This window comes from Suncus etruscus, chromosome 2 (genome assembly GCF_024139225.1).
Source record: "Suncus etruscus isolate mSunEtr1 chromosome 2, mSunEtr1.pri.cur, whole genome shotgun sequence".
Classification (NCBI taxonomy): domain Eukaryota; kingdom Metazoa; phylum Chordata; class Mammalia; order Eulipotyphla; family Soricidae; genus Suncus; species Suncus etruscus.
In genome coordinates, this window is record NC_064849.1 from 116,931,172 (window position 1) to 116,957,858 (window position 26,687).

At 37.0% G+C, this 26,687-nt stretch overlaps 1 protein-coding gene across 2 annotated transcripts in view; it reads left to right on the plus strand.

Annotated features, from left to right (window-relative positions):
- Positions 1-8,324: 8,324 nt before the first annotated feature.
- The window catches only part of RAB3C (RAB3C, member RAS oncogene family), a 293,040-nt gene continuing 274,677 nt past the window's right edge, over positions 8,325-26,687 (plus strand). Inside the window, exon 1 of one of the 2 annotated variants that reach the window (XM_049768818.1) lies at positions 8,325-8,536. In XM_049768818.1, coding sequence (XP_049624775.1) covers positions 8,519-8,536 — 18 coding nt within the window. In that variant the 5' untranslated portion in view covers positions 8,325-8,518. Of the gene's footprint in view, positions 8,537-9,143; positions 9,297-26,687 lie in introns of those variants that run through there. The other variant, XM_049768817.1, reaches the window with a different exon arrangement.

Below are 26,687 nucleotides of genomic sequence, written 5' to 3' on the forward strand. Positions count from 1 at the left end.
CTCCCTACTATAAAACATTTTTTTAATATTAGGATATGCACGTAATATACTTGGCAATGTATGTACTATTTGTGGAGCTGTTTTCTTTTAACTAAAAATGCAGAAACTCTATGATCACAAAACAAACGTCTCTTTAGTGTTATAAAAGATTATCCAAGAACTCTAAAATTAAATCCAGCATACCATTTCTCATACTGCTACAGAATAGAGCTACTTACCTTTGGAAAGAGCCTGGTAGCATGATGGACAAGCATGTAATCCTAGAGTCCTCTCACCTCAATTGGAACCCTGATGGTTTTTATTACAAATAAACATATTCCTTAAACTTTCTAAGATTATTTTATCTATGAATAAAGATCAACTTGGTATCTACTTTGCGGAGAGATAGCACAGCAGTAGGAAATTTGCCTTACATGTGGCCAACCCAGGAGGGACCCGGTTCGATTCTCAGCAACTGGCCTGCCACCAGCGATTTCTGAGTGCAGAGCCATAAGTAACACTTGAGACCCACTGGGTGTGGCCAAAAACAAAACAAAACAAAACAAAAAATCACTCAATCAATATACAAATAAATAAAGTTAAATTTTTTAAAGAGCACATGTTAAAAGCTTATAAAATATTATAGGACATAGTACTAGATATACTGTAGACTTTTATCTCTAAATAATGTAGTGGGCTTAACTTTGTTTACTGCCCATGGTTCATAAAAATGAGCCAACAAAGAAGCTGTTATTTAACCTACAAATTATTTACAAGCAAGACCCATGGGGATTGGGGGGGCAAGACTCATTCTCAAGTATCCACAATGCCTGAATTCCAGAAATTGTTTGAATTGCATGCATTAAAGTAAAAATTATTCTGCAAATTTCAAGATAATGAAAATGTTGAGTAAATACCACTTTTTGGCTTTAAGTGTTATATTAGAAAGTACTTCCTACATTATATATTCCGAAATAAATAATTAAATTCCTCAAAATCTTGCCTGATTTTTATCTTGGTTCTAACTTTTCTTTCTTCTCTCTTTCTTTCATTCATTCTTCCTTTCTTTCTTTCTTTCATTCATTCTTCCTTCCTTCCTTCCTTTCTCTTTCTTTCTTTCTTTCTTTCTTTCTTTCTTTCTTTCTTTCTTTCTTTCTTTCTTTCTTTCTTTCTTTCTTTCTTTCTTTCTTTCTTTCTTTCTTTCTCTCTCTCTTTCTCTCTCTTTTTCTTTCTCTCATTCTCCCTTCTTTCTTTCCTTCCTTCCTTCTTTCTTTCTTTCTTTCTTTCTTTCTTTCTTTCTTTCTTTCTTTCTTTCTTTCTTTCTTTCTTTCTTTCTTTCTTTCTTTCTTTCTTTCTTTCTTTCTTTCTTTCTCTCTTTCTTTCCTTCCTTCCTTCTTTCTTTCTTTCTTTCTTTCTTTCTTTCTTTCTTTCTTTCTTTCTTTCTTTCTTTCTTTCTTTCTTTCTTTCTTTCTTTCTTTCTTTCTTTTCTTTCTTTCTTTCTTTCTTTCTTTCTTTCTTTCTTTCTTTCTTTCTTTCTTTCTTTCTTTTCTCTTTCTTCTTTCTCCTCTTCCTCTTCTTCTTCCTCTTCTCTTCTTCTTTCTTCTTATTATCCTTTTCTTTTTTCCTCCTCCTTCTTCCTCCTTTTCCTTCTCCTTCTCCTCCTCCATCTTCTTAAAAATTACTTCTGGCAGACTCAGGGGACCATATGGGATGTTGGAGATCAAACCCAAGTCTGTCCTGGATTAGCATCATGCAAGACAAAGGTCCTAATGCTGTGGTATCACTCTGGTCCCCCACGTGTATTTTTCTAAAGGAATAAGCTAGGAACCTAGTGAAGGAATAATGGAGTAAATGGACCTGAAATTCAATTCACTTGAGTTAAACTCAAATAGTGTTAATGTACTTGTGAATGAATGCTAAATTCCAAACCAGTATCTCTTTTGATGGATGAAGATAATATTTTCTCAAGTAGCTTCTTCTAAAATTTAGAACAACAAAAACCCTTCCTATGAATCCATTTGTAATGACACCTAAAGAGAAAATGGTTGAACATAGAGTTCTCACAGTTGTGTCACCAGTTGTAACAGGTGACTTGGAGAGAACCAATTATTGTGGTATGTTAAAAGCAGCATAAATTAAAAGAGCCTATGAATGATCAGTCTGGAATGATCATTTCACAGGGTGAGTGCTCTTATATTCAAACATAATGTTCCATTAGTCAAGAGGTAAAAAACTGAGAAGAGAAAGTACATTTAACTGCACTCGTATAACCCAAATAGAGCTCACAGGAACAAAGCATGGTGCAGTGAGGAAGGTTATTACTCTGTTTTTATTTTGCAGTAAGATGTGGTCAACTCTGCCTAGTTTTCTGGTTACTTTATAATATTCAACTCTCAAAATCCAATATATCCAAAAATCCCCATAAGTTCTGAGGAAAATGAGTAAGTTGGTCACTAATTCTCAGGCTAAGTCAATCTTACCTCCCACATACAGTGTAATTTTTGGTTTCAGAAATCTCTCAAAAAAGCAATTCCTCAGCTTGAAATTCAGAATTTGAGAAAAGGTATGTAGAATCATATTAGTAAAATAGCTTAAAAACTGCTCTGTAACATATTAGCAGTTTCATAGTTAATAATAAATTATATGGGCACTTCAACGATTTCATACATACTACCATGTCATGAAGAGAGATTAGACTGCAAGTCACATTGCTGTGATGACAAAAGCTCTGAGCACCTTTGGAACCCATACAAGTACCCATTTGAGTCTATGAAAGAGGCCTATTAAAAACCTCCTGAAGGTGGTGGTAGCTAAGCTGACATTTTAAAATAAATAAATAAATTCTTGACTTAGGGCTGGAAATTGCTGGCTGAAGCTTTATGTTGTGGAGGAAGGTTAGACATGAGTTATTTATGAGCTCAGAGACAGGATAGAATGTAAGTTCTTCCTGGGTCTCTGGACTCCAGTGATTCTCATATTGTTTCTGTTGAGTTTATTGAAGACTTCTATTTTCATCTGTTCACATTCTTTGAGTCATTTTTCCATTGTCTGATCAATGCCTTAAGGCTCTTTTCCAATATCTTCTGTTGTATGGAGTTGTTATGTATCTCATCTTCCAACTCACTGATTCTGTCCTCAGCTGCTATTACTCCATTGGAGAGACTTTCCATAGACTTTTTTATTTCATCTACCAAGTTTCTCAGACCTGTTATTTCAGTTTGGAGTTTTCTGATTTCTATCTTTATATCCTCCTGATTCTTGTTTGTATTTTACTTGATCTATTCTTTTTTGAGTTCTATGAACATCCTCCATATTTCTTCTCTAAAGTCCTTATCTAAGAGACTAACCCCTTATCTGAGAGACTAATTAACTCCTAATCTGAGAGGTGGTTGGCTATTTTCGGATCATCAGAGCTGCCATCTTCATTCTCTATGCCTTGTGTTGGCCTGTGTTTTTTCTCTATTGTCATGCTTGTAATGTGGATTTTTCTATATGTTATTATGGTAGTGTTCATTAGCTAGAAGATGCATGCGCTGCAAAAGCTTCTTTGGCTCCACTGTTTGTGGGCAGGACAACTCACCTCTGAAGAAAAGCCCTTGGGGAAAGATGGGCAGAGAGCATCCAGTTCCAGGGCACAGGAGGTTGTCCACGAGATTAGGCAGTCCACAAGGTCTAGCCGTCGATGGTGAGCCTATGGCACTCGTGCCAGCAGTGGCACGCTAAGGCCTTGGAGCTGGCACACAGGAAGGGATCTGCAATTAAGATATGCCACCCGGTGGGAGGCGAGTGTGCCGGTGTCTGCTTTGCATCTCACCAGGCAACAGGGCCTGACTGGCCATTGGGAGGACTGGGCATTGTGCAGCAGTTTGGGCACTCGGGCTCAATAAGGTTAACCATCACTGGTTGGCAGTTGGCAGAGGGGGAAGGACATTGCTGCACCTGGCCAGAGAGGAGGATGTAAGTTCTGAGTATAGCTGAATGTGGCCCCCCAAACCGAAAATGAATGAATAAAGGAATAAAGTCAATTAATGCCAACCTTTAAACTATAGCTCAATATCTTATTGAAGAGGTATCTATTTGCACAATTTTTAAGTTTCCTGTTGAGACTTGTTTGTAAAATAATGTTAATACTACCATGTAGAATATACTAAGGTAGAAGAATTAATATAGTCAAATTGCCTACCAAAGAGTAATGAAGTAATATTAGCTGTCATTAATTCTGTGCTTCCCACTTCTCTGAAGCAGGATTCATTGAAATCTTCTATCTGGTAGCGAATAATTGTGAATATATGTATATATATGTATATATAGATATATCTTATAGAAATAAAATTCATTTTTTTCAGTTGGAGTACTTTAAATATTTTTGAAAAAAAGAATCTTACTTATATTGGTTATTTGTGAGGTTGCAAATGTCATAGATATGGCTGAGTTGAAACAAATTTTTCCTTTCATTAAGAAAAAAATCAATAACATCATGGGAATGTTTAATTTCTTTCAAAGGTAACACAAGATAATCAATAGCATTTCTCAGCCCGGATACTGTATAAAACTGAAATCAAAAGCAGTCATAACACAGTGAGTCGGCCAGAGGTAAAAGGGCCCAAGCCAGAAAATCTCCTGCTTGATTGTAAATGGCCTAAAAGTATCTAGATCTGACATGTTCTCCTTATCCTTTTGCTGTGTATTGGGGTATGATTTGTAGAAGACAGTCAATGACTTCCAGGGGTATTCTTAATTCTTGTACTGTCATAGGTTTTTTTTTTCTTTGAAAGGAGGGAGGTGGTTTCAGTTTAAATCCTAGCACACGCAGTTAACAGTGGTAGAAACAAAATGTCTATTTTGAATTTAATATAAATCATCATCATTATTATTGAATTCTTTTAATTGCTCTTTACTGTTTTTAGCTCAATTTTACTGTTTAAAAGAGCTGTCAGAGACCCAGTCTTAAAAGAAAAAGGAAGTAAATAAACAGTAATTAAAAGCAAACAACAAAGTGAACACTGGTAAATATTAGGGAAGCAGAGTAAAATAAAAAGTGCCAAGCAATAATAAACAGTGGTGAGAGACAGTGAAAGGAAAAAATAATGTGAGAGATCAAGATAAGGCCACTAAGTTAAGAGCCCTCACTGCAGTCCTCCCTCTGATGTTGAGGAAGTCACCTTGTCCTCGGGACCTTGGTGACTCTCCTGCATTCTAAAATGGTGATTTAATCACATTCAGTTGTGGTGCCCTTGCCTTCTATAGACCATATTCTATCTTTAAAGCTCTTTTGAAAATCAAAAAGATTGGAGAGATTTTACAGGGGTTAAGGCACTTGACTTGAATGCAGGAACTCTGCCTAGAGTACTACTGAGTAAACTCCCATTCTCCCACCCTCACAGTCTTTTTCAAATCATATTCTTCATTCTGGAGTGATATTATAGCAGGTAAGATACTTGCTTTGCATATCTGCTTGTCTTAGTTGCCAGTATCCATATGGTTCCCAGAGCACTGCCAAGAGTGATTCTTGACTACAGAGCCAGGAGTAACCACTGAGCATTACTGGGTATAAACAAAAAACAAAAACAAAACTAATATTCTTATGCAAATGGAAAAGACTTTATATTTCCATTTTCTTTTTTTAAATGAGTCAATAGATTACATTAAGTTATTGTGTGGTTTTAATTTTTAAACTATATTATATTTTTTAATAAGGTACTACTTACTGTGTAGTTCTACGGACAATTTTGTGTAGTTCTAAACACAGATTTCCCCATTCAACTAATTTTACTATTGTTGTCAACATTCTTTCCAGGTGCTGGCAGAAGATTAAGAGAGGTCACTCTTGTTTGTTTTCTGTGAAGATGCAAGTAACTATCCACAGGGAGAGACCATGCAGGCCTATGATATTGAGGGGAATATAGTTGAATTTTTTAAAAAATACTCTTAATGATAAAACAATATAAGCATAGTGACCATTGAAAATGCTCACTTCTATTTATGCTCCAGGGTCCTTGAGCAATTGTAAGAAGAAAAAGAGAGATACAAAAAAAATACCCTCTATTTTCTGACAAATCAATTGATATAGGATTTTGATTGCTGTTGAATTACAGATATCTCTGGGGATGGGTATATTTTTAATTTGCAAAGTGTAAAAGTATTCCCTGATAGTCTCCCTGCTATTTTGTAGAAGAGGCAACAGTTGGCTTTCCATACTTGTTCTTCTTGTCTTCCTTTGTAATAGAATGTCTGATTTTCAGTAGGGCACATATTCACCTTGAATAAGGAACTACATTTCCCAGTCTCATTTGCAATTGGGTATAATCAGAAGATTAAGCTCTAGGCACTAAATATAAGATCAATTGTGAGAAAGAGAAGGAAGTAAGTGTAAAAGGAATGGGAAGGGGAGGAGAAGAAGAAGGGAGCCAACTGTGGGAAAAGGAGAGAAGAGTAAGTAGGAGGGTAGGGAAGTGGAGGAGAACAAAGAATAAGGAAAGGAAGAGACAGGAGAAAGAAAAAGCAAAGGTATACTTAACGCTATGTGGGAGAGTTGTGAGGGAGAAATAAATATTCTTTGTTTTTCCAGAAGATAAATTCAAGACCTGGCACTGCTATCAGACTACTGACCTTAGGAATAAAATTCATAAATAGTAGCTTGATGGCCTTTCTTCAAGTAAAGCTATAATGTCTTCTGCTCTGACAGGGAGACATTCAGCTTCAAACTATTTTTGTGTTTAGTTGATATCTGGCTAGTTTGTTTTTATTCCTTCCATCCATTTAAATATCCAAGTCAGACACAAGAAACAGGACAGAACTACACTTCTAAAAACATTTGTAATTAATTCAGTTTTTATGGAATCCTTCCACAAGTAATGAGCATTCTAGAAAACTGATCAGTTATATCATATTAGTAAAATTAGGAAATTTAACTACCTTAAAAGCGAGGAGATAAATTTCCTAAAGAATTTGTAACAGTTAAATGTGTGTAAAACATGTAAACAGTTTAATATTTGAACTATTTAACAGGTTATTTATGACTAAATTCTAAGAATTTGAGAACGTACTGATAGTACAAAATTCACAAGAACTTCTGAAGAAAAACAAGCTCTAACTAGCTGTGTAAAAATTTTATTATGTGAAAAGCAGCAAATTCTATTAAGCCACTACCACAAGAGATATTGCTAAGTTTCTATTAAATCTAATGAATCTAATGAACAAAACCCAACAATAATATAAAACAATTTAAAATTAAAAGGCCGTTGTGGATATGATGGGTTTTCATTTCGTTGTTATGTTACCGAGTCAAAACTGAACTTTCCTGAAGTTTCTATCTTTGAAATTAACCTTCCACACAAGATACAAGGTCTTTATTTCTCGGAATTACAGCCAAAGAGCAGTTGCATTACAATTGCTGAAGTGTTTGTTTAAAATCAAAGCTAATTTCCCTGTGGCCTAGAGCTCCAGAAGTTAAAGCACTTTCCTTGCATCCAAGCACCGCATATTGTTGCTGGAGCACCACCAGGGGTCACTCCTGAACACATAGCCAGGAATAGCCCCTGAGCACTAATAGGCGTGGCCCCACATGAATGAATAAGTAAATATACTTAAATACGTCAATATATAAATAAACAACTCCCGCCCTCCTCACATTCAGTGCTTTAGAATTCGTAGACTTGCGTCTTTAATATTAAAATAAAGATAGAATTTTAAGCACACTTAAGTTTCTGATTCTACTCTTTCCTCTAACTGCAATCTATTTTCAAACTGATTTAACTTACTGTTTGCAAGTCTCTGTGTCAATAATACTAGATTGACATCTTTTCCATTCTGTCTCCACTGTGATCCTTTGTACCCCTTGCAAAAAGGCAGGAAGGAATCGTTGCTGGACTAGGAAAGGGAAAGTGGATGTCTGGAGATAGGTACTGAGAACTCAGAGATTTACAAGTATTCGCGAAACGAGGATAAAAGATGTAGAATCAAACAAAGTACAGAAATGTCAACACCGTTTTGGAAGTAGACCGGGAGGAGGAGAACGATGCTACAGCAAGGACGGTTCAAGACTGGAAGAAAGGTTAACTTAATAGAGATCTTTGATCTCATTCTGTGACGCTGTTTCTGGGCTCTGGCAAGGAACGTGTGCGATTTGTAATGGGACTTACGTGGGGGTAAATAACCCGGGGCCCTATCAGCTCTCAAGCTGGGGCCCGCAGCCTGCCCCCCTGCACACTAATGACTGCAGGTGCCCGGGGAGGGGCTGCCCTGGCACTTCCTGAGCCTCTCAAGCCCTTTCTCTGCAGCTGCCGCTTGAAGACACCATCCACGTTTTCCCTCTTGAGGAAAAAGCTCCATCTCTCCAAATCACTGCTTCTTGCCTTCCTTCCTTCTCCTACTCCGTTTCTCCCTCAACCAGCCTCTATCTACCCCCTCCTGTCCCCAACCCCAGTCCATTGTGCTGGGCCTTGCTCAGTCCAACTCCGCTTGCTGCCCAAGACCTGAAATCCTCCGGCGGGGCAGGTGGGGTGACTTGGGAGAATTTCGGAGCCCACCTCGACTTGCAATGGAGCTGTATGGAAAGGTAAGTTCTTTCGCATGTGCAGCTTGAAATCTCGCTTCCAGGGATTTAAAGCCTGGGGGAGGGGGTTCCGCGCGGGTCGGTGCGCTTTCTTCAATGTCATAGGCGCTAGTTGAAATCACTTTTCTTTTTGTGCAGACTGTTTAATCGCGATTATGGGTTTGTTGAGGGAGAGAGTAAAAACCATCTCACTCTACGGTCTGACTTGTAGAAACTTTCACCATTCGGGATGGGGGTAATGAGGGCGGTGAGTTTCAACCAAGTCAGACACCAAGCATTGAGTTTATTCTTTTTTAACCAGTCTAGCTTGGAAAGATGCGAAGTAGGAAAGAAAGATCCAATTGCAAAAGAGCACTTTTGTCTGTCTTGCGTGAGGAAAGGGGCTAGCGGACTGAGAGCGGCCAGCACCGGTGATCCACAAGGAGGTGAAGGGTGGCTCCGCGGCCAAGACCTCGAAGGGAGGAGGCAGCCGACTTGAAGGGGAGGTTGCCGGGAGATGTAGGTTAGTGGCTCTCGGGTTTGCAGGAAAGGTTCCTTAGAGCAAACTACAACTCCCAGAAGCCACGGGGCCGCGGACCGGGCAGCGCGTGCGGCGTCAGGAGGGGACAGCTCCGGTGCTGATGTTGGAGCGGTTAGCAAACGAGGGTGCTGAGCTTGGAGCGCGCCTTCTTGTACTCGCTTGTGGGGCGCCCCTGGCCAGCGTTGTCCTAGGCAGCGAGAAAGAACATTTTTGCCAACAATGAGACACGAAGCTCCCATGCAGGTGGGTCTGTACACTTGAGTGACTGGGCACTGAGGAAAGAATTAGGAGAGATGCTTTTTTCTTCTTATTCCTAGCACCTTTGCACAAACTATCCTACCTAAGGGGATGCTCTAAAGACAGCTTGCCAGAGAGATCTGGCTCTCTGACTTAGTCCTCCCAAGAGTTGGGTTCCTCTATACTTTGTGTGGTTGTGAATGGGTGGGGGGGGTGTTGTGAGTGATTGGGGATATTTATGAGTGAGAAGGATATTCAGGGTCGTCCCTGACTCCGCATGTATGGAAAGTGAGGCTGTCTGCCTAAAATGCCAAGCGGAGCAAACAAAAAGTCAGAGGTGAACGTGGATCTGGTACTGGCATTGATCTCTGTGTAAACACACGGATGTAGAGATTGAGAGCTCTCTTCTCGAGGCTAAAACAGTCATTTATTTTTGGTTAAGAGCGTGGTGTAATAGAGAAGCCAATGTTAGGTTCCCTGAAGTCCTTTTTCTTTGATGGCTTTCCGGATAGTATCAGTATAAAAGTAAAGACATTAGGGTTTGACTCATCTCAGAGGTGTACTTAGCCCTTTTTCAAATGTATGGGACTGGCTTAGTCCTTTAAGACAACTACCACTGAGCTTTTCTGAGTGTTGTACCTATTTTTTTTTTAATTTCATACTTTTCCCATTTCTTGGGTTTGCCTCCTTAGGAAAATGCATACGTCTCCTGTGCAAAGGTGTCTCTACCCAAGACAAGCCTCTTGCTTAAGTTTTGTTTTAAAGAAAAGTGAATCATTTCTTTTCTGTAGAATTGTGATTGTTCAGTTTCAATCTGTGTTCATTAGTCTACCAAAGTGATCCCATTGCGTAACAGAAAGACACTTTATGAATGGGATTGATAGGAGAATGCGACACACACACACACACACACACACACACACACACACCATTTGGAGCGTTGTTTCTAATGAGAGGGTCCATCTCTGCCACCAGATTTAACAAAATAGTTTCCTTTAATTCTTACCTAACGTTTTCCAGCTGTTTTTTAATGACTCAAGGACTTTAAACGTATTATTTTGTTTACTTTTAATTTATTTTATGGGCTATGTATATTAAGATACACATTATCTGTGCTGTTGAAATGATAAAGCTGTAGAATTTAATTGTGTATTGAAGGATTATATAATGGAAGCCTTCAAATTACCTTATGAGTTATTAAAAATTTGATTTGTTCAGAGAACAGTGGTCTCATTCATTGTGTATCCTCTAAGATCTGTGTTTGTGACTTAGCTTTTCATTATAGATCTGATGTGAAAAGAATCTGAACAGACAATAAAGGTACAGGCTATTGCAATCAAGATATATTGGTTAATGATAATTCCCATTATTGGAGGCACTGCCAGGAATCAACTGACTAAACTAATCATATTTGATTATCAGTAAACATTAGCTATAGACTTAAAAGTAGATTGTTAATATTTAAAGGCAACCTCATATGTGCAGTGGCTGAAAAAATAACACTATGCATCTTGATTTGTATTTTTTGCAACAGTTGCCTAGAATATCCAGAAGGGTCATTGTGTTGTAAAACTGTAAAAAAAATTAATAACTTAGGAGATGTTTCAAATTATTTTAGGTCAGCTATGTAGTAAAGACTATAATTTATGTTTTTATCATAACTTTAATGTAGGATTAATAAAAATTAGGTGGTACAACTAATTTGTATATGAATTTTTAAAAATTGTGTATATTTGGGTGAATATTGTTAATTTCATAAAATATTTGAAATTTAAATTTTCATAATTTATGATTAATCGTGTGCATTTAAAGAAGTCAGACTATTTTCTCTAGAATACTTACAGTCTATTTATTAAGTGTGGCAATTAAATTATCGTTATGGTGACCCATTATTTCTTTTACATTTTCAAACATATCATAAGTGGTATAAAAACTATATTATGCTATATATATATATATATTTGTAATTGGTAAGTAATGTCTCAGTATCCATCCCTCTGAATCATAGTCACATCACAAGTGACTTTGAAATGTGAAAGGCAACAAGATAATAGACAGATTTTTTCCATTTAGAATTGAACCATATATATAATCACTTAAATGTATTCCCTATCTAACCTCCCCACTATTTTACTTTGTATTTTTGTAAAATAGTCATATGCCTAACCTCATTTTATAATTCTATTATTCATAGAAAATATTTGGTTTATTTGTTGATAGGAAGCAAAACCAATCCTTTAAGTAAATAGTTGATTTCATAATTATTATATTTGCTGAAACGATGTGGTCCTTTAAAAATTATGTAATGTCTTAGTAAAGCATTTTATGTGCCTGTGTAATTAACTTGATGTTTTGTTCAAGGTAGTTGACTGTAAAATGTACATATTTCCTAAGGAATATTTGAATGAATTGATGCGAAATATAATTGTTTTTATAGAGAGTGCTAAAATGATACACAGCAATAGTCTTTGTTGTCTGTATTTCCATTGTGCTTACACAGCCAATAATAGAATTCAGTAAGTGTCCTATGTAATGAGTTATTAATTTAGGGCAGGAGGTGGTCATTTTGTGTTTTCTAATTTAGTGTTTCCATTAATCCTGGAGAGCGAATAAATGGGTAATAGCAGTGCTCATTGACAAAAACTGATCAAATTGTCATTTCATTCACAAACTAAGTTGAAAAATTCCAGAATATATAGTGCTTTGTCTGTGTCAAGCACTGTTCAAATATTATTTTGTGTAAAAATATAAAACGACTTTATCCAATCACAAAGAACATATCTAGAAATTAATAAGATAAAATAATTCCAATGTGGCAAGAATCAAAATTCTATTAGTTATCTATCCACAAGCCCATAATCTTTCCTTTATTATCTTTGGTTCTCCAATAACATGCAAAATAAGAGCACTATAGATATAATTTATTCTTTTGCTTCAGAAAAATAAAGGTTGTTCTTATGGTATGTTAATGAAATAAACTTGTGTGAATTTAAGCAAATATTTGAAGAAAGCTAATATGTTTTAATGATTGCTTTTAGTTTTCTGACTTATTATTTCTTGCAGGTTTGCTAACTCTTTTGAAAGACCAAAATGGAAACCATTTTCTCTGGTTAAATGCTTAGCTGTCAATTTTTTATACACCAATATGCTGGGTCATCTTTTAAATGAAGTCTTCTGATTATTTAGTAAGCTACAAAGATAAACAACTACACTATTTATGGAACAGAGTACCAAAACTGGCTCATTGGTGAAAAATGAGAATTGAAGAAAGTATATACATATAAGCAAAATATGAAAATTATAGAAAACTGGGACCAGAGAGATAGCATGGAGGTAAGGTGTTTGCCTTTCATGCAGAAGGTCATTGGTTCTAATCCTGGCATCCCATATGGTCCCCTGAGTCCGCCAGGAGCAATTTCTGAGCATGGAGCCAGGAGTAACCCCTGAGCGCTGCCGGGTGTGACCCAAAAACCAAAAAAAAAAAAAAAAAAAAAACTATTATATGCAGCCATGCTGTATACAAAGGGAAATAAGTCTATATATTACTGTTTAATTTGACTATAAACATTTAATGAATTCTTGATTTTCATTATTGTTGAATTCCTGACTGAGATATTTTTAATATAATTTATATTTTGATCACAGGGGCTTACATATTGTTGACAATAATATTTTAGGTACATATTTACATAAAATCAGGGGGATTCCCATCACTGATTTGTCCTCCCCACTCCTCCGTTCTCGTCCTACCTCCCATATCTTCCTCCCTCACCCCCGAGACTGCTAGAAAATGTGGTCCCTTCTGTACCTAGCTTACTACTTAGTAGTCTTACACCTGTTTGGTCTTGATGCCTCCCTTATTTCCCCTTCTAACTGGGAGGCAGGACTAGATAGTTCAAGTTATGTGGTTTTGTTTGAAGAAGAGAAAAGTAATAAACTAGGGTAAAAATCAAATACGCCGAAAATGGACGGAATCCTTCTAGAGGCTCTCATCATCTGTTTGAGAGATGAAGGGGAAAAAGAAGGTGAAATACCCCAACAGTACAAAAAGAAGTGTCAAATAAAATATCCAGTGAGCACTCCAACAATAAAGATAAGCACCACAAAAAAGCCATGGTCTTGAGATAAAAAACATGGCAGAGCACATAAAGAAAGAAAAGAAAAGAAGAAAAAAAAATATAAATGGAGACAACAACTTCAATAACCACACCAAAACAAAGAAATCAACAAAAAGTAGATAGGTAATATATATATATATATATATATATATATATATATATATATATATATATATATATATATATATATATATATTTTGCCTTTTTCCCCCCTTCTGCACAGGCACAGTAAATATTACAGTCATTCGAAAAGGAATTCTCTTGGCCTAAGTGATACGGGGTTTCTCCACTCTTGGAGTATATTGTCATGGGATTAACTATAGACTCCATTCAGGTTCATTTACTTTTCCCTTCGTGCTTTCGTGGTGTTTGGAAGACTTCTGCTCCATCCTGGGTGATAAAATCAGACCTCTGTATCTAGAGATCTCAGTATCTGCACAGGTCTAGGAGTGGAACTTATGAGAAAGTCTTTCTTTGTGGTTTTAGAAGTTCTGTTCCCTCACACTGAGATATTTTTAAGGAAAAAACATTTAGTTTTCTTTCTATACATAAACAGAATCCTCCCACAAGTTGACATTGGGTAAACAAAAGTTTCCTATTCTATTTAAGAAAAATCCTAAAATAACTATTGTTAGTCTCAAAAGGAAGAATAGAAGGGATATTTAAGCAATACTAAAAACAAAATTTCATGTTAAGAATGATTTCCCAGTTTTTTTCATTACAAAAAATTCTAGGTATGTTATGTGATATAGTGATAATTTTAAGCTTTTATTGAAACTGAAATTTTCTCTTTTGATTATAGCAAGAAAGAAATACATTTAATGTATTATAAATACCCAGTAAAATGAACAGTTGTTGAAAATGTTGTATATCTAATTATTTCTCCTTTATTTCATTCACTAATTATGAATTCAGCAATTTTAGAGGAATCTCTTAGGAGGTTCCAGTTTAGTACTAAGAACTTTATGACTGAAATCTGTCTTTTTGATTTGAAAATATATAGATTTTTAGCATTTCTTATTTGTTTACAGATTTTTTAGATCTTATATACATTTAAATTCACATGTCTGAACACTTTATAAATTTGGATAAGTTTATAACTTAATGCATTAATGCATGCTTTTATAAAGATACAGAACATTTACAACCAATGTAAAAAGTTTTTCAATTTATTCCACAAACACAATGAAAGCTTGGGCTTTTGAAAGCATAAGTTAACTCTGTTTATTCATAACTTCATGCATAATCTCATAACATGAATAGGTTATAAAATATAAAGTATGTATTCTTGTCTCTGGTTTATTTTGTTCATGTAATATATGTAGGATTTTCTTATTGGTAGAAAATTGAGGTTATTTTTGACCTAGGACTATCATATATAATTAATATGATAAATATCCATTTGTTTGGTAATAGTATATTTGGTACCTTTAAAATGATGGTTTGTTCATATTTCTGCCAGATAATTAAAAGTAGACTTGACAGAGAGTAAATGTTTTGTTTTATAAGAAACAGTCCTATATATTTTACCCTTTCAATGTATTTGTGGTTTCTTTGACTATATCCATTTAAGGATATTTAGTGTCAGCATATGTATTTTCTATGGTGTTCATCATATATATTATCGATGTTGTTCTTTGAAACTGTAATGAGGCTTAAACACAATTCTAATGTCTATACTACCAACAATATCAGCTTTTCTTCACTGACGTTCCCAAGTTCCCTTCCATCCCTCAGTTTGCCCCATTGACCAGCACATTTTTAAGTTTGGTTATTGTAATTTGAATCTCATGCTTATGGTGTTATTGGCTCTGTGGTTTAAAAGTATACACATTCTTCACCTCTGCACCATTGATATGTAAGAGTCTCCTGCCCCTGGTAGCTCTCTCATCTGCCTCTTCTTACTTCTTTCTTGCTTTATTTCTATCCCTGACCATATCATTATTTTAATTTACTCTAATTACAAACATTTTAATAACTTTTAATAATATCTTTATTTAAGCACCATGAGTACAAACATGTTAGTAGTTGGATTTTAGCCATAAAAAAGAACACCCCCTTGATCATTGGAACCTTCCCACCACCGCTCCATCTCCCCCCCCCCCCCGCCTGTATTCAAGACAGACATTCTATTTTGAGACCCACGACCATTGTTATGATAGTTGTTAGTGTAGTGATTTCTCTAACTCTTTGTGTTAATCTTCTTATTATGGGCTGGTCCTTCCAGTTCTCATCTCTATTGTCTCTGAATATTATTACAACATTATCTTTTATTTTTCTTAAGTCCTATAGATGAGTGAGACTATTCTGTATTTATCTCTCTCCCCCTGACTTATTTCATTCAGCATAATAGTTTTCATGACCATACATGTATAGGAAAATTTTATGATTTCATTTTTTTGATGACTGCATAGTATGCCATTGTATATATATATATACCACAGTTTCTTTAGCCACTCATCTGTTGTCAGGCATCTGGGTTGTTTTTGTATCATGTTTTTGTGTACCTTGGGTAATCCCTAGGTATGGGAATAGCTGTATCATATGGGAGCTCAATTTCCAATTTTTTGAGGAATCTCCATATTGTTTTCCATAAAGGGTGGACTAGACAGCATTCCCACCAGCAATGAATGAGAGTTCCTTTCTTTGTACATCCCTGCCAACACTTATTGTTCTTATTCTTTGTGATGTGTGCCAGTCTCTGTGGTGTGAGATGGTACCGCATAGTTGTTTTGATTTGCATCTCTCTGATGATTAGTGAAGTGGAGCATATTTCGTGTGCCCTTTGGCCATTTTTATTTCTTATTTTAGGAAGTGTCTGTTCACTTTTTCTCCCCATTTTTTATGGGGTTAGATGCTTTTCCTTGTTACATTCTGCAGTACCTTTTCTGTCTTAGCTATTAGCCCCTTATCTGATGGGTATTGGGTGAATAGTTTCTCCCACTCTGTGGGTGTTTTTTTTAATCCTAGTCACTAATTCCTTTGAAGTGCAGAAGCTTTTTAGTTTAATATAGTTCAACTTGTTTTTCTCTGCTTCCACTTCTTTAGACAGTGGTATTTCTTCCTTGAAGATACATCCAGATAGGAAAGGAAGAAGTCAAGATCTCACTGTAGATGATAGCTACTATATTAGAAAACCCTATAGGCAATCACAAAGAAACAATAGATTCGTATAACTAATGGCAGCTAAAATTAACACGCAAAAATCAAAAGCCTGCTTATACACAAATAATAATGAGGAAAAATAGACATTAAAAAAACAATCCCCATTCACTTTAGTGCCACACAAACTCAAATGCCTTGGAGTCAACTTAGCTAAAGGGATGAAGAACCTATACAAAAAAAACTACAAGACTCTGCTTTAGAAATAAGAGGACACAAGGAAATGGAGACACATACATTGATCATGGATTTAGAGAATTCACATTATTAAAATGGCAATACTTCTCAAAGCAATGTACAGATATAATGCAATTCCTCAAAATATACCCATGATATTATTAAAAAGAAATGGATCACACATCTTGAAATTCATTTGGAACAATAAACACCCGTGAATTGCTAGAGCAACTCTTAGGAAAAAGATGGGAGGTATCACTTTGACCAACTTTAAAATGTACTACAAAGCAATAATTATTAAAACAGCATGTTACTGAAACAGAAAAGACCCTCAGGTCAATGGAACTGAGTGACTTGAGTGTTCAGAGAATATTTCCCAGACATATACTCAATTATCTTGGAGAAAGGGGCAAGAAACACAAAATGGAGCAAGAAAGCCTCTTCGACAAGTGGTGTTGGGACAACTGTAAGCCACATGCAGAAAAGCAAACTTGAACCTTCAGCTAATCCCATGTACAAAGATCAAGTCCAAATGAATTAAAGACCTTGATATCAGACCCAGAACCATAAGGCATATATGAGAACACATAGGTAAAACACTCCATGACATTGAGACTAAAGGCATCCTGACCATATCATTTCTATAATTTAGGATGAAAGCTAATCTGTCATCCATATTTTGCCTATATGCATATACTTTCTTCAATTCTCCTTTTCACCAGTGAGCCAGATTTTGGTACTCTGTTCCATGAATTTGTGTAGTTGTTTTTCTTTGTAGCTTGCTAAATAGTCAGAAGACTTCATTTAAAAGATGACCCAGAAAACTTGTGGATGAGGAAATTGGCAGCTAAGTATTTAACCTTTTGCTTCCTTCTTAGCTGAGAATATGTGCTTTTGATATTAATGGGTGTTGAATTTTTTCAGTTACTTTTTTCTACACCTATTGGGAGTGATCACATGGCTTGTTTTTAATTGATGGATTATACTGGTTAATTTTGTAATTATGTGGTATTCCAAGTTAGCCTTATGTATATTTTTGGATTCATATTGAGTATATTTTATTAAAGAAAATGTTATTTTGTTGTTTTTTTTGTTTGTTTGTTTTATGGTCACACCCAGTGATGCTCAGGGGTTACTCCTGGCTATGTACTAGAAATCACTCCTGGCTTGGGGGACCATATGGGATGCCGGGGGATTGAATCTAGAAATTTATGGTCATGAATATAATCCATGACTTTCTTGAAAAGCTTTTAAGAGATTATAACATTATTGTTGTCATAATTATTGTTATTAATAATTGTTAGATAGGCCTTACAAAACTGATAAACAGTTTTTACTCTATTTTCTAAATAATTTATTTATATGCATGTACTTAAAAATTTGGGTTCACACCACTGGTGTTTAGGGCTTATACCTAACTCAGCACTAATGGATCAGTCCTAGTGGTGCTCAGGGGACCATATATTGTGCCTGGAATCAAAGCAAGATTGGCTGCATGCAAAGTAAGTGCCCTACCTGCTGTAATATTTTCTGGCCCTCAAGATGCATGCATTTATTTCTTGATTAATTATTTAACAATGCTTAGTATTGTATCCAGAACCTTTTACATATGATGTGTGCTTCATCACTGAGCCACATAGTGTTCTTAGTAAAGTGCTTAATCCCCACAGTCTGAGTCCATTTAACATGTTTAATAGAATTCATCAATGTAGACTTTGGATCTTGAGGTTTCTTAGTGAAACTTCTTAAAACAGACTTTAATTTTTTATATGCAAGTTTTCCTTCCTTCCTTCCTTCCTTCCTTCCTTCCTTCCTTCCTTCCTTCCTTCCTTCCTTCCTTCCTTCCTTCCTTCCTTCCATTTTAAAATATGGGGACACACTTACTGGTGCTCAGGATTTACTTCTGGCTCTCTTCTTAGATATCAGTACTGGAAGTGCTTGGAATTCATATATGCAGTGTCAGGATCCAACTCAAGTTGACCATATGCAAAGCAGGCACTTCACTTCATATACTTCCCTCCCTCTCTTCCTTCCTCACTTCCTCCCTCCCTCTCCCTTCCTTCCTTTCTTGCTTCCTCCCTTCCTTCCTCCCTCTCTTCCTTCCTCCCTCCCTTCCTTCCTTCTCCCTTCCTCCTTCCATCTCTTTCTTTTTTCCCTCCTTCCCTCCCTCTTTCCTTTCTCCCTTATTCCTTACCTCCCTACCTTCTTTCCTTCACTCCCTCCCTTCCTCATTCCTTTCTTCCTCCCTTATTCCTTCCCTCCCTATCTTCTTTCCTTCCCTCCCTCCCTCCTTTCTTTCTTTCTTCCTCCCTTCCTTCTCTTTTCCTCCTTTCCTTCCCTCTCTCCTTCCTACATTTCTCCCTTCCTTCCTTCCTCCTCCATCCTCCCTTGCTCCCTTATTTCTTTCCTTCATCCCTCCCTTCCTTCCTTCCCTCCATCATCCCTTCCTTTCTTCCCTCCCTTCCTTCTTTCCTCCATCCTTCCTTCCCTCCCTTCTTTCTTCCTTTTCCTTTCCTCCATCTCTCCCCCTCCCTCCCTTCCTTTCTTCCTTCCTTCCTCCATCTCTTTCTCCCTTCCTTTCTTCCCTCCCTTCCTTCCCTCCTCCCTCCCTTTCTTACCTCCTCCTTTCCTTCCTTCCCTCCTCCCCCTTCCTTCCCTCCTCCCTTCCTTTCTTCCCTCCCTCCCTTCCTTCTCTTCTTCTCTCCCACCCTTTCTTCCTCCCTCCCTCTCCTCCCTCCCTCCCTTCCTTCCCTCCCACCCTTCCTTCCCCCCTCTCTTCTTTCCCTCCCTCCCTTCCTTTCTTCCCTACCTCCCTTCCCCCTTTTTCCTCCCTTCCTTCCCTCCTTTCCTTCCCTCCCTCCTCCCTTTATTTCTTCCCTCCCTCCCTTCCTTTCTTCCCTCCCTTCCTTCTTTTCTTCCCTCCCTTCCTTTCTTCCCTCCCTCCCATCCTTTCTTCCTACCTTCTTTCCATCCCTCCATCCCTCCCTTCCTTTCATCCCTCCCTCCCCCTTCCTACCTTCCTTCCATCCCTCCCTCCCCCTTCTTACCTTCCTTCCCTCCTTCCCTCCCTCTCTTCCTCCCTCCCTCCCACCCTCCCTCCCTCCCTTTCTTCTTTCCTTCCTTCCTTCCTCCCTCCCTCCCTCCCTCCCTCCCTTCCTTCCTTCCTTCCTTCCTTCCTTCCTTCCTTCCTTCCTTCCTTCCTTTCTTCCTTCCTGTATCCCATTCCTCACACTTGATATCTGTGGCCTAATTTCTGAAACATTAATAAATTATATTACATAATAATAGGATGTTGGAAATAAAATATGAAGACTACTGAGGAATTTAATAGCATCATTGAGGTAGAGAGCTTTATCTGACTAGAGTCAGTGAGATAGAAGGAATAGGTAAAGTTTTGAAACATGAAGATTTGGGTCTTGAAAATAAAGAAGAATACACATCTGGGAAATAGGGACCTTATTTCTACAACTCCCAGATCTACAACAAACAGAATGAGTTTAGAAATGAGAATGTTCCCTAGAGCCCAAAAATCCAGGTGAGAATTAAGTCTAGTCCACATTGATTTTGACCTTGTAAAGACCTAAGCAGAGTGAACAGAGAGTCTAGCTGATTCACACTGTGTCCAAAGGTATGATTCAATAGATGATAAGTCTTATTGTAAGAATTTACAATACTATAGATGTTTTGACAACAAACTCTCAGGTTTTGTACTTGACAATGTCTTTTATTTCATCTTTACTTTTGTTTTTTTGGGGGCTTCCTCCTTCTCCTCCCTTGTTATTATTGTCACAAGGAGCATTCTGAGGATTGTAGATACCTGGTTGCGATTCTCATACACTCAGTCATGGTGCTTGCTGGGTGATGCATACTTTAGTCAAAGTGCATATGAATGTGCTCACTAGGGACTACATTCAGTTTCTTTTTGTGCACCTTCTGAGTTTAGTGCTCACTTAGAGTAGTACTTATAACTGTAATACACATCTTTCTCATTTTGGTGTTTGGCAGAAGTTAGGAAGTTATACTCTAGTCAAAATGCTTGTATATATCTGCTGTATTGGAAATCACATTCCTTTTTGCAGTTCTGGGGTTGTCTCAGAGAGCAGAGATGCTGGGACTATACTTGGCACGTGTGGATGGCACCGGGGATCTGTTTTTGTTTTGGTGTGTGTGTGTGTGTGTGTGTGTGTGGCAGATTTGTGCTCCAGCACTATCTTAATTTTTAAGTGACTGTGTGTGTGTGAGGGGAGAGAGAGAGAGAGAGAGAGAGAGAGAGAGAGAGAGAGAGAGAGAGAGAGAGAGAGAGAGAGAGAGAGAGAGAGAGAGAGAGAGAGCAGTGCTCAGGATATCCTGGATGCCCACTGTCAATTTATAGCAATTCAGGCAAGGGTATGAGAATGCTATATTACTTACATTCAGGTGTCTACTACCCCAATGTTGCTTTTGGTCCTCCGAGGACACATCCCATGGTATATGAGGTTCTGTGGAACTGCTCCTGTGATTTTTTTCAGGGGACCACATAGTGCTAAAGATTGAACCCAGGTTGGGCATATTCGAGGCATTTGTTCTGAGGTATATATTTTCTACTGGGTCCTTGAATGATAGTTTTGTTTCCTATAAAATTTCTTGCTCATTTTTTTTTTCAGTAAATTGAGTTGCTTCTTTATCTACTGATCTTTACTATGATGTGAAGTCAGTTGTTCTAAGTACTTTACCTGGGCATGTAATATGTTACTTTGAGTCTATTTTCAAGATTTTTTATTCAACTTTAAATGTGCTTTGAGGTAATTGTATTTATTCAGCTTAGAGTTTGAATGAGCTTATGTAAGTCTTTGTTTTCATCAAAATTGGAGAAACTTTGGGTCCTTTTATCTTTAGATATTTTTCTGATCCTATTATTCCTTTTTGTTTCCCATCTGAGATTCCAATTTATGTTAGACTTCAAAAACTGTTTAACAAATCACTGAGATTCTATTCATTTTCCTTATTTCTCTTTATCAAATTATACAATGACTGTTGGTTTATCTTCAGGTTTATTAAATATTACATATTCTGTCTACATTATTTTGTTTAATCTATTGAGAAACTTTTCTCCTCAATTATTTGCTTTTCCCATTTTATGTTCAATGTTGGCTTCTTTTACATTATAAGCTTCCTAGGTTGCCAAGTGAAGATAGATATACTCTCTTGGGATGAGGTAATAGTGTATTTAGTGAAACTTAATTGGGTTCATTTACAGTATTCTGCAGAGCCAAGAAACTACAGTGAGCTTCTTATAGAAAACTGATACATAAACATAAAAATATTAATGCCTTAATTATTTATAGATTTCTTGGGAAATTATTTATTTACATTTTAATTTCTACCACCTCATATTTCTGTTGATCATTGTTTCTAAATGCCCCTAATTTTCTTTGCATTTAAAAAATTGTAGGTTTCATGACACTAAATATTTTTTTAAAATGTACATAATTGGGTTCTAGGGATATACCCTAGGAACACAAGAATACAACACAAAAAACCCTTCCTCACACCTATATTTATTGCAGCACTATTCACAATAGCCAAGCTCTGGAAACAACCAAAATGCCCTTCAACAAACGAATGGCTAAAGAAACTGTGGTACATATACACAATGGAATATACACAATGGAATATTATGCAGCCCTCAGGAGAGATGAAGTCATGAAATTTTCCTATACATGGATGTACATGGAATCTATCATGCTGAGTGAAATAAGTCAGAGGGAGAGAGAGAGACGCAGAATAGTCTCACTCATCTATGGGTTTTAAGAAAAATAAAAGTCATTTTTGCAACAATCCTTAGAGACAATGAGAGGAGGTCTGGAACTTCCAACCCTTCACGAAGCTCACCACAAAGAGTGGTGAGTGCAGTTATAGAAATAACTACACAGAGAACTACCATAATCATGTGAATGAATGAGAAAACTGGAAAGCATGTCTGGAGTACAGGTGGGGTTGGGGTGGGATGGAGGGAGATTTGGGACATTGGTGGTGGGAATGTTGCACTGGTGAAGGGGGTGTTTTTTATATGACTGAAACCTAATCACAATCATATATGTAATCAAGATGTTTAAATAAAGAAAAAATTTTAAAAATGTACATAATTGGGAACAATGAATAATGTTAACAATTATTTTCTTTAACCAACAATAATTAATAGTTTCAGTCCTTCAGAATCAATATGCCTTTTACACCATCATTATGTTCACTATATCATGTTTGATTGGGGTCATGAACTATTTTTCTGTTAAACCATGAAATCATATTCTAAATTCCAGTTATTTAGTAGCTAGTTATTTTAAAAGGCAAACTGATTAGATTGGGTCGAACATTAGGAATCTAGGTTTAACAAGCCTAAGAGAAGTTTTATTTTTTGTCCAGTTGCCTCCTATTTGAGAAAAAATGGACATCTGCTAACCCATCTCTCTGCTCTTATAGCCTAGAATTCCAAGTCTGTCTGCCTTTAATTTAACTCTCACTTATTAATGATGAATGGTTATTATTTGTTTATCATCTGATAATCAGATGCATATAAGTTCATCAATTTAAGAAAATTATAAGCTAAATTAACGAATTTTATCTGATCTGATGCTTTTATGTGGCCTAGCCTTAAAGAGCTTGACAGAGGCATGCATTAGGTACTGAGTGGCAATGACTGATTCTCATTTACCTCTTATCCCAGTGTCAACAACAAAAGAAGGATTTTAATTTTGAATGTTTGCTTCACTGAACACCTGTCTAAATGGAGATTGTCGAAAAGGAAAAAAATAAACCCAGTGCACCTGTGGATATGGATGTTCTTTTGTTAGTATGTATGGGAAGGATTGTTCTTTATAGTAAATAGTAGTACAAGTAGCTTTTGGATGAAAAACAAGGATAATTAAAACATGTGTGTTGTGTGTGTAGTGCTTAGGATTAGTTCCAGGGCCTCATTCGTTCAAGGCATGTGTCTTCCCTGAGCAAAATCCTTGTTCTGGGGATGATTATAATTGAGTCACTTTCCAGGTGGTGGATATTGGGGCTGAAGAGAATAGTACTTTCATGTGGCTGATCCAGCTTTCAGCCCTGAAATTTTATACCATTACCCAAGCCTTGCAAGGAGTTAATTTCTAAGTGCAGAGCCAGGAAGAACCTCTGATGATCCCCAAGTAGGGCCCCCCAAACAAACAAAACTAAGTGGTAGATTTTAAAAGTCTAGAAAAGCATAAAAATATGTTTGACAGTCTAGGCTTTTAAGACTTATATAAATATTCCCTTTGTTAAATATGTGTTATCTCTATTTAACCCATCTACATGAGTGGAATAGGAGATGAGAAAGGTCAAGATTTCAAAGTAATTATTATTACAAATCTCTGGAACCTCAAGAGCTTCTGTATTTTAAAAAATAATATCCAGAATATTTAGGGGGTAGGAGATAATACAGCATTTAAGTAAGGCACGTGACTAATATACACCCTGCCACCCTGAACACCTCAGCCCTGGAGGCTCTACACAGCATCTAGGTAGCATTGCAAGGGCTGAAGAGTATCTAATGTTTGGACCCTTGATTTGAACCATTGGCCAAGTGTCTAAGAATCACTAGTGAAGTTCATTGACTGGGCCTCTTGAGCACTGCTTGAGAGGCCCCCCCAATATATTTATATAGTATATGTAATTATTATGGCTATATACTCTTTAATATACATAAAATATATAATAAGTATTTTTAAATGTTTAATAAAAATGCCTTGGGAAACACTTCAATTATTATTAAAGTTTAGTTTCTCCCCGAAATAGAAATTTTAAGATCATTTTAGGTTTGATTTTTCTTTTTGTTTTGCAAGTCCCACACCCAGTATTACTCAGGCAGCTTACTGCTCTCGCAATCTCCCTAGGAGCAGATGGGCCTGCACTGTGCTCCACAGCTCCCAGCCCTGCCAGGGGACCAAGTCAGGGAACCCACTCACTGGTACCCTATTTTTCTCTAGTAATCTCACTCTTAGGGCTTACTTTTTAGATTCTGTGCTCTGGAATCACTCTTGAAGGGCTTAAGGGACCATATGAGGTGCCTGGAATTGAACCCATGTTGGCCATGTGCAAGGCAAGTACCCTACCCACTGTACTATCACCCTAGACCCATATTTTAGTTTTTTAAAGACAATGTTTTTCCTTATACCTCATATTTTAGGATTTGGTTCTTATTCCCCTGCCCCCCTCCCTCCGAGGGAGAAAGCATTTTTCAACAAATATTCTTCATTTTGTGATTTCAGTTTGGGCACCAAATTTTCGTAACTGCCATGGGGGATATTTTAATAGTGTGAAGGAAAGGAAAGTCCAATTGTCTGCTTTTTTAATAAATATCTGTTCAGAAAAAGCAAGGCTATCTTCCACGGAGCTTAGCAGAACACAGTGCACGCATATATTCTAGGAATGCTTGACTGCTCCTTACTCAGTTGATTTCAACTGGGACTTCACATGAACTAAATACCACCCGCAGATATCTTTTCCCAGAGCAAAGATAATTAACACATTTCTCAGAAGTGAGATTATCAGAGGAGGCTAGGCTTTCTAGCATATAAATTCTTGTCTGCAGAGTCAATAATATGCTGAAATCTGCTGTCATTCTTGGAAGAAGGGGTATCTGGTCTACATCTGGGATCTCAGCTGAAATGTCGGTTTTTCTACTCTCTCTAACAGAGAGCTTTAAGAGTGACATATACTGGGCACACTCTAAGTACTTTTTTTTTTAATTCACTGTGATATACAGAGTTAAAAAGCTATTGATAGTTGAGTTTCAGTTAATGTTCCAACACCTATATCATCACAAAGTTCATATTCTGCCACCAATTTCCCCAGTTACCATCCTGTCCCCCACCCTACCATTTTTCTTCTCTCTTTATCTCTCTTTCTCTTTCTCTTTCTCTCTCCCTTCCTCTCCCTTCTCTCTCTCTCTCTCTCTCTCTCTCTCTCTCTCTCTCTCTCTCTCTCTCTCTCTCTCTCTTCCTTTTAGGGACTGTGGTTAAAAGAGTATCATGCATATCACTTTATATCCTTTCAATTCCCAGTTCTTGTTCAGAGTAGTAACCATTCCTAATTTTCATTGTCATATTGGTCTCTTCTCTGTCTTAAGTGCACCTCCCGCCACATTTGTTTGCTTATTTGTTTGCTTGTGTTCTATCCCCCAGAGGCACTCAAGAGTTACTCCTGGCTCTGTGCTCAGAAATCAATCCTGACAGGCTTGGGGAACCATCTGGGATGTCAGGGATAGAACCTGGGTTGGTTGTGTGCAAGGCAAATGCCCAGCCTGCTGTGCTATCGCATAGGCCTCCCAACCATCATTTTTATTTCCTTATCAGTATCCTAGTTCTGAGAATTTGGGTGAAATTTCCTAGATCTGGCTATCTTTGACCTAGTGGACCCTCAGAGGATTTTGAATTTTTATTTCTAAATAAAGATGTATTCAACTACAGGGAGTAGATATTTGAGAACACACTCTAGTATTTCCATTAAAACAAGTGATAAGAGATCTTATTCGTTTCTATGAAAGACCCATAATGGCCTCTTTACATTTTTGTTTTGTTTGGTTTGATTTAGATTTGGGGTCATACTCATTAGTGCTCAGAGATTAACTACTGCCAGCACTGTGCATAAGGATCATTTCTAATCATGCTTGGGGGCCCATATAGGGTGTCAGGGATTGAACTCAGAAGGTTGGCTGCTTGCAAGATAAAAGCCATATTATCTCTCTGGTACCTCTATACATTTTTGTTCTAAAAGAGATGCCCTTTCCTATTGACATACACCTACAGGAAAATTGACTATCACAAATACTTGATGATTCTAAGAATATTTAAAATTTTTTTATTGAAACTAGAACTGGGAACTAGAAGTGTCTGGCAGATGGGAGGTGGAGATATGGTTCAATGGACGGGGTCTTGTC